Source organism: Emys orbicularis, chromosome 12 (assembly GCF_028017835.1).
Source record: "Emys orbicularis isolate rEmyOrb1 chromosome 12, rEmyOrb1.hap1, whole genome shotgun sequence".
NCBI classification, from domain to species: domain Eukaryota; kingdom Metazoa; phylum Chordata; order Testudines; family Emydidae; genus Emys; species Emys orbicularis.
This window is the reverse complement of record NC_088694.1, coordinates 19,656,261-19,668,950: the sequence shown is the minus strand read 5'-3', so window position 1 is coordinate 19,668,950 and position 12,690 is coordinate 19,656,261. Positions and strand designations below refer to the sequence as shown.

General features: G+C 42.5%; 1 protein-coding gene across 1 annotated transcript; it reads left to right on the top strand.

Annotated features, from left to right (window-relative positions):
• The first annotated feature begins 1,628 nt into the window (after nucleotides 1–1,628).
• Nucleotides 1,629–12,690, top strand: SERINC3 (serine incorporator 3). The gene is made up of 10 exons (XM_065414955.1): nucleotides 1,629–1,741; nucleotides 3,618–3,779; nucleotides 4,762–4,955; nucleotides 5,728–5,807; nucleotides 6,634–6,771; nucleotides 7,481–7,650; nucleotides 8,928–9,018; nucleotides 9,627–9,804; nucleotides 10,536–10,760; nucleotides 11,777–12,690. The coding sequence occupies exons 1-10, from the start codon at nucleotides 1,703–1,705 to the stop codon at nucleotides 11,913–11,915; spliced, it is 1,416 nt and encodes a 471-aa protein (XP_065271027.1). The 5' UTR covers nucleotides 1,629–1,702; the 3' UTR covers nucleotides 11,916–12,690.

Below are 12,690 nucleotides of genomic sequence, written 5' to 3'. Positions count from 1 at the left end.
TTAGTGCCTTGAGTAGGTGGGTGTGAGAGAGTATCATCATTTACTCCCCCCCAACCCCCATGAAGAAGCCAAGTTCAAGGAGTCCAGCAAAGACCAGACAGTATGCATGATCATATCTGAACATCTGCACAATCTACTGGTAGCCGCATCTAATTTTGGCAGTTCAAGTTGGTGAAGTTTAGAAAAGTACCACAATCTTTTATTTTCCAATTCAGATTTTCCAGATTCTGACCAGCGATGACTCTGTTTCAGTGATGAATGTATGTTGTTTGTAAAGCTTTGGGAAGTTTGGAAGCTTTTACAATGAAAGACATCCAACAATGGCCTGTCTACATGATCACAACTGCCCTGTTGGGTAACGTGATGTAATCCCAACTGTGCTATAACAGAGTTTGGTTTTACCTATGCTGATGGGACTTAAATGTTATAACCATATTCAAAAATCATTTTAGATTATTACCATGGTAAAACACAATGTGAACAGATAGACGTATTTTAGGAGGCTGCCTGGGTTTTTGTGGGGTCGTTTTCTTCTCTCTCCACATCAGAACAGGCAAGACAAACGGTGGCCACAACAGGACCCCTGACGTGGTTCATCTGGTTGCACAGACCGGCATTCATTATTTGGTTTTGATTTATGGGTGTTTCCAGCCACGCATAAAATAAGTCCCAGGCAGCACCCCCTCACAGGACACCTTCATGAGCTTGCCCACTGGGGTGCCCCCTCCCTATAGCAGCACATGACATTATGTCCACTTGCGATGCGTCGCCAAAACAGGATGCAAGGCGATGCTCTTTGGCCAGGACGTGACATCATGCTCATGCAACACCACGGTGACAAGGTGTGTTGACATTATAATGGGACCGTGCCCCTGTGCCATCATAGCACTGTGACGTCACACTGGCATGGCTCACCTCTTAAGTTTATCATCTGGCAGGTATTCGATCAGCCTGGATGGGGTTTTTATGAATTTGCCAGTAAGGATTTGCATTATTATCACTATACACTGGGAGAGCTAATGTTCAGAGTCTGTGGCCAGCAAAAGATGCTGCAGCTGTCCAACTTCTGCAGTTTACGAAAATGATGTTATCGGTGTTATCTCTGTTCTCTCTCCAGATACTCACCGTGGCTGCTGGGGGTTGGGTACAGTTGCCTCGTGGTGGGGTTGGCAGGCTTACCTTGAGGGGAGGCTGAGGCCTGGTGCCTCAGGAGGCTGTTGGCGGTTGCCATGGCAGTTGGTGGGAGGGGGAGAGGATCCGCCAATGGCCCCGCCCACCGGGTGAAAGATAAAGGGGACGGTTGAACAGCCTCGGGCCCTTCCTGTCAACTTCCACCCAGCTGACTAAGTGCCCCCATAGGCTGGCTCTAACACTGGCACCACCCACTTGGTCTCTTCGACCAATGACTGCCTGTCTGCGCGAAACGTCACCGATCACCGCTTTGGAGGCCCTGCTGGGCTGCTACCCCAGCCCCGCCCTCCAAGGGGCTCTCTGTCTTCTCTTTGGCTGATCTGCCTCCTCCCCTCCCCTCCCCTCTCCTAACAGATCGTTCCATGCGTGCACAACGTCACCGCGCTCGGGACGCGACCAATGAGCGCTGGGCTGCGGGGCGGGTGCACCGTGATGACGCAAGTGGCGTCGCTTCAGGGAGGAAGGAGTTGTCGGAAGCGGCAGCGGAGCCTGAAGCAGTTGCTGTGTTACCATGGGGGCCGTGCTGGGGGTCTGTTCGCTGGCCAGCTGGGTGAGTGGCGGGGTGGCCTCCCCTGAAGGGTGCTGACGGCGACTGGTGGGGGTGCGAGCGTCGCCCATCGCGTGGGCCCCCGTATAATCCGTGCAGAGAAAATGCTGCCCCGCCCTCTTGCCCCCCCCCCCCCCATCACCAGGGGGATGCGGCTGTGAGGCCTGGTCGCCCGGGGGGCGGTGTTATTACCGCCGCTAACGCTCGTCTCCAGGCCCGGAGACCCCCCCACCCCGAGCTCTGCGTCCTAGTGTCGCTGGCTACTAGCGGGGCTCTGCTGTGTCGCGCTGAGCCACGTATCACGGCTGTTCGGGGGGCGCCTTCAGGCAGTGGCCGAGCTTCGAGCCCTTGTGTACGGCGCTGTACGGTCACATAGCGAGAGGCAGGCCCAGCCCCCAGGAGCTGCTAGGCTCAGGAGCTGATAAGCAGGCGGTGGGGGGAAGGGATGTGACATTGATCAGTGGTACTTGGCAAATGTCCCGAGGGATCCAGGGGACTTCTTGCTGTAGCTCAGGGGTTTCCTGCTTCATTTCGAATACTATAGACATTGTTTGTTTATTTGTGGGAAGTCCGTCCTCGTGTTTGTAATCTCAGGAGGCGTAACAAAGGAAGTAATCATTGTGTTATCAACAACACACAGATTGCTCTGAGGACATAGCAGAGGCTCATTTGGGTTATTGTGGGGCAAAGCCCATAAACTAGGGGAGACATGGGTGGGGGGGAAGCTTTTAAAAATGCTGGTTACTTAGTCTGTTATAATAAAGAATCTCTTAAACATCTAGTGACACCACTTATGTTGTCTTTGTTGTTACTACGTGCATTTCATTAACCTTAAAACAATGAAAATGTATTTGCTACCCTCACTTTCTAGTTCTCTTGTATTAGTCCAGTGCTAAGATTGCAAATACTGCAGTGGTATGTCTAAGTTTAAACAAGAACTGTTTTCCTGGAAATTATTGATTTAATTCATTTTTTTGGTGTTGCGTTTGTGGGCGTAAATTACTGACAATGAGCTTTGAAATATTTTTAACATGTAGCTAAATAGTTGTAAAACTGTTAGTATGTTTTATGTACAGTTATAAAACACTGGAACCAATTAGGTTGGGTTTTTTCTAAGCTTGATGCTCTTGAAACCACTTTCTAAATAAGAAATTCAGAAACTGGTTTTAAATACAACTTGTTTCCATAATTGATAAATGCTGATAGCAGTAGAGAGAAATGAAAACACTGTCAACCTTTCATAAATAACATCTCCTAAAGTTTCTCTGTAATCAAGAACTTCAAATTTGAGCATGCACCATTCATGAGGAATAGAATCATTCATTGCTGCCCCACTATAACTGTCCCCTGTGTTTTTCCTTCCTATTAGTGGGTCCCTACAGCCTGGTAGCCATTTGTAATAAGTAGAAAGCAAAATAAGTCTTGTGTGTTCGTGCTGAGAAGTGCAGAACTACTTGTTCTAATGTAATTACAGGCCCTGTGACCATACCGTATTTCTATAATCTTCTGTTTTGTAAGCTAAACTGTATTGTACGTGCATGATTTTATGCCTTGGAGTACTGTTATAAAACTAAAAATATAATCACACGTGTAAAAGGATGGGAGTGCCATCACTTGAGACACATTAAATGAAGATGATAAAGCAATAAAGAATGTACTGTAGAAAAAATGCCATCAAGGTGAATCTTGATGTGTAAATTGATCACTTTGGTCTCTAATTTTTGTGGTAACTTCTGCAGGAAGTGAGTGACTAGGGCTATTAATTTCCAGGGAAGCGGTATTTGGCTGAGTAGGGGACTGTGTTTAATGATGATTAGCCCTTTTGAAAGTGAGGTCTGTATAGGGAAATACCCTTACTGTTCCCATGTTGGTTCTCCAGATTCCATGTCTGTGCAGCGGTGCCTCATGTTTGCTGTGTCGATGTTGTCCAAACAGCAAGAATTCCACAGTGACCCGTCTTATCTATGCCTTCCTCCTTCTTCTCAGTACGCTTGTTGCCTGTATCATGCTAGCACCGGGAATGGAAGAGCAGCTGAAAAAGGTATGAAAAAGACATTTGTGATCTCCTTTGTAACAAAGCCATGACCTATGCTAGTAGCCCCCAGTTCTTCTTATTAGCCATGGACTATCTCACACACACGCCCAAATAAACTGGAGTTGTTGAAAGGGGGGAATTTCTCAAACAGAGGAAAAATTAACTGTGTTGAGCAATCCAAAGATTTACGAGTGTCACCCATGTGCATAATTGAAATGTAAACTACCAGTAAGTAAATTACTTTTTTTCTTTTAAATTCACATTGTCCTCAGCACAGCACTGTTCAGAGTGCCTGTCACTGTCCTGCAAATTCTCTCTAGAGCAGTTCATTCAGATTTTATGTTGCTGGGGAAGGGATTTATGTTACACCATTAATTCAGATGCTCCTGCTGTGTTGATTTAAATCCTTGAATAGGAAGAACACCTGTCCCAACTGGAGATAGGATCCTGTTAGGATGGTGGTTGGAAAAGAGGATTCCAAGACTTGGGGCAACAAAAATATTAACTGACCAGAACTATTAACTGAGTTCTGCCAAAAAGTCAGTTGTCTGTTCAGAAGTGAGGTGCCATTGAGGCTGCCACGCAGGAGTGGGCAAAGGAATATAATGGAGACTTGCCACAATGTATATGGAATGGTTTTCTGTTTGGCTCCTAGTCTGAAATATCTATTTCACTTTTGTGACACTTGGGCATCTCAAGCCTAGAGAATGAGGATACCAAATTAACATCCTTGCTCTAAGCCTTACACTCTGATACTTTCCTTTTGGGTAAATTAGTTACTCTCTATATGTCATGGTTATGCAGTGATATGGGGAGGAAAAGGTGACACTAGGAACAAATCTGATCTCGGCCTGTGGACCAGATGCAAAGCCTTTTCTCACAATGGCCACCAGAGGGAAGCTGGCTGAGACCCTTGGATTATTTGTGTATTCCACATATTTGTGACTGCGGTCTTAGAACTGCAAGTTACAAGTCTCTTTTTATCCAGGTGCCTGGATTTTGTGATGAGGGGCTTCATACCCGGCTACCACACATGAATGGCTTTGTCAACTGCGATGTGCTGGTTGGATACAGGGCTGTCTATCGAATCAGCTTTGCCATGGCAGTGTTCTTCTTCATTTTCTCTCTTCTTATGATACAAGTGAAAACAAGTAACGATCCGAGAGCCTCAGTGCACAATGGGTATGTAGGCATTGTATTGACTTGCCTGTTAACTTGCTTCGTCTCTCTTACTAATTTCTTCCCCGGATAGTGACAGATTCCTTAGGTGTATGTGGATGAACAGCCTGGACTGAGTCCTTTAGTTCCTTTGCTGATTGCTTAGAGCACTGCTTCTGAAAGTGTGTAGGTAACCAAGATCCCTAGGAAGCCTCCTACTTGCACTGCTTTTCTAAAGTACTGATAATCAGAAGCTGAAACATTATGCCTTGAAATCAGCTAACTCACCTGTTCTGTTATTTTCCCAAACACACATAATTCTCTGGAGTCTGGCGTTCATTTGAAACTGCCATCTTCTTTTTTAAAAAGGGAGATAAAGATGGAGTGGAAAGGGAGACTCTTGACAAATATATTTTTAGTATACCTTAATTAAAATAAACCTTTTAAAATAACGAAGACTTTGTTAAATGTTTTCTTATTTAACATTCTCTCTCTAGGCTAAAGCACTAGATATGTGAAATGTTATAGATATTATTTCATCACCAAGAACTCATTTGGGTGTATATGTACCCTGTCTAATAACGATGGAACAGAATTGTATTCAGTCTATTTGGGGATGCTCTGAGATGGTCTTTTCACATAGGAGACTGCCAAATAAGAGTGGTCTTTTGAAACCTGCACATGCTTGGACAATCACGTCTGTTAATCAGCCATATTTTGTTCACTTAAAACAGGGTTCATTGTACAGATAGAGGACCAACACTGTCAAACATGTTTGTCTTTTTATTTTAAAAAGGTTCTGGTTCTTCAAAATAGCTGCCATAGTTGGTATCATGGTTGGAGCCTTTTACATTCCTGAAGGGCCTTTCACAAGAGGTAACGTTAATATATAGTCATGGAATCGCTTTTGAAAATACAAACTTTCACAAATTACCAGAGGTTATATTTGGTGCATTCCAAGTTATGGTTATTGTAGAATACATACAGTGCAACCCCATTTCCTTGGAATGTTCTGGTAATTAGGGAAGTTACGAGGTAAGCAGTACATGGGGCATAGCTGCAGTGCTGTTTCAGATAAATGGGGTGGAGCTCCATATTTATAGTTAAATACCTTAATTATTTTAAGTGTTTTTATGACTGACTAAATCTTCGTTTCTCTTCTGTCACTGTTCATATTAGTAGATGTCAGGAAAGACTTTGTTTCCCAAGGCATTTAAGAACTTCCTAAAGGCCTTTGCAGAAGATCCCTATCTTCTTCAGTCAGCTATTCTAAGGAAGTGTTTACCTATGACTAGTACTGTTTGCATCCATTTTGTAGGATTGTTGGGGAGTTAAATCACCTTTCATAAACTTCGATGGTCACTTATGGACATGAAAATAGTGTCGTACATTAAATATTGAATTCTTCTCTCTGAAAACACTTTGGGCCCAATCTTGCAAATACTTAGCACGTACTTCAGTGTGACTCAAATTAAGCAAGTGAAACTACTTGCATGCTCTAGATCCAAGTACATGTGTAAGTATTTGCAGGATCGATACCATAGAGTATTAAGGGACTGAATTTCCAGGCTATATTTTCACTATTCCTTTAAAAAGCTGATAAGTCAGTTTATTGGTTAATCTGAGGCTAGTTTTTTCTACCTAGTAAAATACAAATTATGAGAAATAACTGTAACTTAATACCCTTCAATGTCTTTTCTAGCATGGTTTATTATTGGCACTCTTGGAGCCTTTTGCTTTATCCTCATCCAGCTGGTGCTGCTTGTGGACTTTGCTCACTCCTGGAATGAGTCCTGGGTTGAGCGAATGGAGGAAGGAAACTCCAGGTGTTGGTATGTGGGTAGGTATCTAAATCAGAGAATGCAAAACATAACTAGAAGAAACAAACAATGAGTACATAGCATAAGTACAGAAATAAGGGATAGCCTCTTACAGCCCTGCCACTATGTACGTGCTGTTCTCTGATCTGCATCCTACAACTGAAACTCCAGAGTTACCTGAGGAGTTAGAAGCTGCAGTGTTGCTCCGTTATAGCTCTATGTACACGTTGGTTCTGGTCTCATTAATTAAAATGAGAAGTAGACCTGTCAGTCACTGTCCATTTTGATAGTCATAAGAAATAAAATTTAAATTTCTTGCCCAGCTACATAGAGAGGCATGGTCTGAATACAGGGCTAGCAGCCATTGACTCCCTTAATGTCCTCAGGCAAGTCAGCTAAGCTCTTTTCCTTAGTCACCCTGTCTGTATAATGGTGATAACGTGGCTGCACCTCATGCTTGTAGGCTGTTGATATGATTGTAAATGGCTCCAGTGACACAACCATAACAATTAGCAATTTAACTTAACTATTTTAGCTGAGAACACTAACCTCTGTGGCTCCTTATATTCTAAATAACTTGAAAGAAGGGCACTATAAAAGCACCCAGTCTATGTGGGGTAGAGAGAAAATCTTGCCTCTAAAATTCAGGGCTGGTAAGTGCCCCAGTGGAGTGCCTGCAGAAGTACTTGTTTCCACCCTGTGTTGAGTTAACTTGTCTTTCTTTTTCAGCTTTACTTTCTTGTACGAGCTTGACCTACATCTTGTCGATAATTTCTGTTGTGCTCTTCTATGTATTCTACACTAAACCTGATGGTTGTACTGAGAACAAGTTCTTCATCAGCTTTAATATGATCTTGTGCATTGTTGTCTCCATCATTTCTATCCTTCCGAAAGTTCAGGTACTACATTTTCTATTTTTGGTTAAATCCTTTTGTACACAGACAGCAATATCTTTAAATCTCCTTTGAAGTATACATTAGAAAAAAATTGTCACAGGATGAGACCATGCTAATTATGTGATTATAAGCAGAAAACTGAGCCTAATGCAATAGTTCCTGAACTATGGACATTTAAGCATTTACTGACCATCTGCAGAAAGCTGGCATGTCACATAATGATGGCTAGAAATCGGCATCATATTAGACACATCTGAAATACAATGCACCAAACTATTTCTTAGTGCACTTAGTGAAAGCAGTTGCTGTGGGTGCCTCAGAGATGCTACAGCTACCATGGATCAGAGGGGAGGCATCCAAGAGATGCTGGGTAAAACTTTCAGCATACCTAAATGACATCAATTGGATTTAGGCTCTTAAGTCATTAAGATGCTTTTGAATACTTTCATGAGATATGGTGCACTATGAAAATTTCTAAGAACCCGTGGCCTCGTTAGCAAACAATGAATGATGATAGATTATCCTTTGCTCTGATTGTTTGTTGCTGTTGTAAGATAAAATGTTGCCCTTTATGATGATTGTGCAACCCTTTTCATTTAATGTGGGTTTCCACATGTGTAAATTGAGGGTTGAATTTGGATGGTTCTATTTTGGGTGATTGTAAACAGGCAAATACTTTGACCTGTTTTGATGTCTGTTAAACAAAAAATAGTTCTGCATCAGGTAGAATACACTTGCTTCAGCTGATTAAACACCCTTTGAAGAATACTGGGCATATCTGTAGGTCTTGGGTTCTAAAGCTGCTACTCTTCCCCCAAATCTATTTTGAGTCACCACCTCTGCTAATATGCATCAGGGGATTACTAGATATTGCTCAGAAGTTATTTGCTAGCCTTGTATTTTGCAAACCTGCTACAGTCAGAGTCTTGTCACGATTAAGTCAAGCAAGAGCTGCTGATCAAAGATGATGTGTGCAGTGCATACGTTTGGGTCAAGAGGGACGAACATGTGTCCCTGGCTGGTTTATTACCAGTGTTCTCAACCTCCAAAGATAGACTACCAGTGTGGTTCTCACCCCTGAATTATTTGCTGCCATATATGTAATACATGGCCCTAAACAGTTATGGCAAATGTTTGTCACTAAATACTCATAGGCAAGACTTTTTAAAGGGTTTAATTGTAGTTACTAGATGTTAGGCAAATCTGCAGCAATTAGGATTAAATCCAGCTCTATCTGAAATGCCTTTTTTGACTCTGGAGGGCATTTTGTCTTTAAACAGGAACATCAACCTCACTCTGGCCTCCTCCAGTCCTCTGTTATTAGTCTCTACACAATGTATCTCACTTGGTCAGCTATGTCTAATGAGCCTGGTAAGCATCCATCTGCCTTGGTAGTAATGTATTCCATTTTTAAAACAAACATATCAGTGGAGTTTACTGTTATCAGAAGCCATTGTGCTGGGATTGCTGGTCAAATGATGCATTTAAGAATCCATGCAACATGTGCATACTCAAGGTGTAGAATTGCTACATAGTCAGGTGGTCATATTCACCTTCTCAATGGCTTTCTTTTGTGTGGCGCATATTGCAGCAATCTATTCTGGAGGTCCCAAAGACCTGGTTGATGGACAAGGTCTGGACTGAAGTTAATTCTCTAGCCTAGGCTTATATATTGCATTCTCTGAACTCCTTTCTAATGAACCACAGAACTAAATATTTTGAGAATCAAGCAGTGGGGGGATTGGAATGTGGGAAGGATGGTGTCTGTGCAAAGATATGAGAGAGGGCCTGATTGGAGTACACTAATCTAGTCAAGTGCAGGTGGGAAGACTTCTTGCTATTGACGCTACTGGGGAATCCAAGAGCAATTAGAAGTCCAGAAGGAACTCTAGACTACAAACCTGGCCAACAAGATGACAGGGATGAGTTTTACTAAAAAGCTTGTGCCTGTTTAATCTCTTTTTGTAAACCTGTTTCAGATAGAAGCTGCAACCCAAGTTTGTTGAACATCATCACACAGATAACTGCACCCACAATAGCTCCAGCTAATGCAACTGTCATACCTGCTACTCCGGCTCCACCAAAGTCCTTGCAGTGGTGGGATGCACAGAGTATTGTTGGACTTGGTATCTTTGTTCTTTGTCTCCTGTATTCTAGGTAAGATCTGAGTCCCTCAAAGCAGAAACAGGCAGCACTTACCTTCCTTTTGTGGACACTGGGTGGGTTTGTGTATTAAATCTACCTGGCTTGCACATAAGGCTCTGTCTAGCTTGATGTGGGCAAATAAAAATATGAAAGACTAGTAAAACTATGAGGAGGGTAGAGGCTTCACCAACCTTGTTCTTAATTAGTTGAAGTCTTAAGCTAAAATAGGCCGTAATAGCATGAAGTGGGGAGGGGGATGTTACTTAGTCAGTAGGTAAATAGTAGGAAAGCTGTTTCTGAACTGACCTCCAATCACAATACAAAAACTAAACACATTGGGGTAAGGTATTTGCTGGACTGGAAGTTCAGAAGCAGCACCCTGCTTCCACTGATAGCAACTGGAATCTGAGTCTTGAGTTTCCAGCTCTAGCAGGGGCTAGGAGTTAACTTCCTGGTGTGGTACTGCCACCTGCAGTGATATCCACAGCAGTGTCAGGTGCCTCGGGGGGGAGGGAGGGGGGAATATGTTCCTATTCCAGAGATTGGGTCTCTGATATGTAACATGGATGGAAATGGATCTCCTAAGGAGCGTTCCTTTTTTACCCCTTTGGAAAAATTTCAGTCAATCGCAACACATTTTGAGGATGGAAAAGATTTGACTAGTAGTTATAGTCACTAGTGAAACCCACCCCTGTGTTCTATAGGATTGATTTTTAACTTTTCCTTTTTGGGTCACTTTGCAGCATCCGCTCTTCCAGTAACAGCCAGGTGAACAAGCTGACTTTGTCTGGGAATGACAGTGCCATGCTGGATGATGTGGGAACCGATGGTGTGTCCGTGGAAGATGGAGAAGTTCGTCGGGTCATGGACAATGAGAAAGGGGCAGTTCAGTACAGCTATGCTTTCTTTCACTTCATGTTGCTCCTTGCCTCTCTCTACATCATGATGACACTCACCAACTGGTACAGGTAGGAACAAAATGTTTTTAACTTTTTAAACATAAAAATATATTTGCAAAGGTGGATGAAAGGTGCACCTGCTACCTCAACTCTGGGTGGCTGATCTGACTATCTGTGCAGCTTTAATTCCTGCGGGGAGAGTAACTCTAATGCCCCATTCCCCTTTATATCCAGTGAGTTCACTGGTAGTTTAGGGATTGGAAATCTGAAGGCTATTCCTAAATCAGGGACATCTGTCCTGTGGTTTGAGATCTTCCCTTCATGCTAGTTGCATCAAAGTTGTGGTGGTTAGCTTTTTGTGTTGATGAAATAGGACAGTAAAGAAACAGTAGAAAGCATTAAAGGCATTGACAGTATAAGTGAGGTGGGTGAGCCTGCATAAAGGATTGTCCAAATTTGTAAGAGCAGAAGATACCAGACTGACTAGTAGATTTTTCTTCAGATTCCTGTGGCTGTGCATCTTTCCTCCAGTTGGCATAATGAGTTAGTCAGGGACTCCGTCCTTTGAAAAGTTTGGTTCTGCCCAGCTTGAGATTGAGAAGACAAACAGGAGAAGGAATGTTGGCAGCTACAGACATGGAAGCCACTTATGTGGTGAGGGTTCCCCCAGAGCTACTGAGACTATCCATCTTGAGGCTGTGCCCCCACTACCTACTTATTGCCTTTTTCTTGTGATTAGCTGACCTACTACATGGGGTGGTCTTGCATTTTCTCATTTAGTGGAGGAACAGCTGCCTGAAATGAAGAACTGAAGTTGGTTAACTGGCTGTGGGGTCAATTTTAAGAGTGGTGATGCATAAACAAACATACATAGGCTGGGACATACTGAGACTAGGTGGCAGGACACGTCTAAAGTTCTGAAAGGAGGGACTTTGCAGTTTAGGGTCTTCACTTATAAGACAAGGAGCCTTTTTGGAAATGATGATGGAGTTGTTCCAAACATGCTGCACCTTCAATTCAGTAAAAGTGCAGAGAGGGTGGCAGGAGGAGGCTTGTCATTAACAACTATTTTTCCATTGTTACAGCCCTGATGCAGACTTCAAAACTATGACAAGCAAGTGGCCAGCCGTGTGGGTGAAGATCACTTCAAGCTGGGTCTGCCTCCTTTTCTATGTCTGGACCCTAGTGGCTCCTCTTGTCCTTACCAATCGGGACTTCACTTAAATGATTGTGCTTGTCTGAGATTATGAAAATGCCTGAAGTTCCTCTGCTGAAAGCCAAAATGTCATGTATTGCTTCAGTTATTTCTTGAAACTAAGGGAAATGCATCTTTTCATGTTCCATGCAGGTGGATAGAAACTGCTGGATTATGTAATGCTTGATGTAGTATCTAAACTACAATAATTGATACTATTTTATTTTAACCTATACGGGAGGTTAGCTATTAGTGCATTTTTGAAATCTACTACAGATGTGGTGGTTGTGTTGTACAGCACAGAAAAAACACTTGTTGTATCCATTAGATCCAACAGAATATTGAAGAGAACAATTAAACACAAAGTAATATATTTTAAAGAACAAGCTGTGTTCAGCATAATGCACTAAATGCTTCAGTATGTGGAAGTGTAAGCCATACTGTGCAAGTTTCTACATTCCATTGTCTAAAAGAACACCCTCCTGTTTGTGGGCAGAAGCTTATACATTCACTACAAGACCAATATCTTGAAGATGTGTAGCTGTTAACTCTAATTCCTGTTCCCAGAATAATACTTTTAGATTTTATGGAAACTATGCTTCTTGATTTAGTATATTTGTCAAATATTTTAACTTTGATTTAACTCTAAACTAATCAGATACTTCTGTTATTTCAAATTAAAATTATGCTGGAAAAACGTTTTTTTTATTAAGTCTCAATTTGTCTGAGCTTGAATGAGTTAATACCCATGAAATTGTCAATATTTTCATGATAAATGCATTTGATTAAAATATAGATTAACTG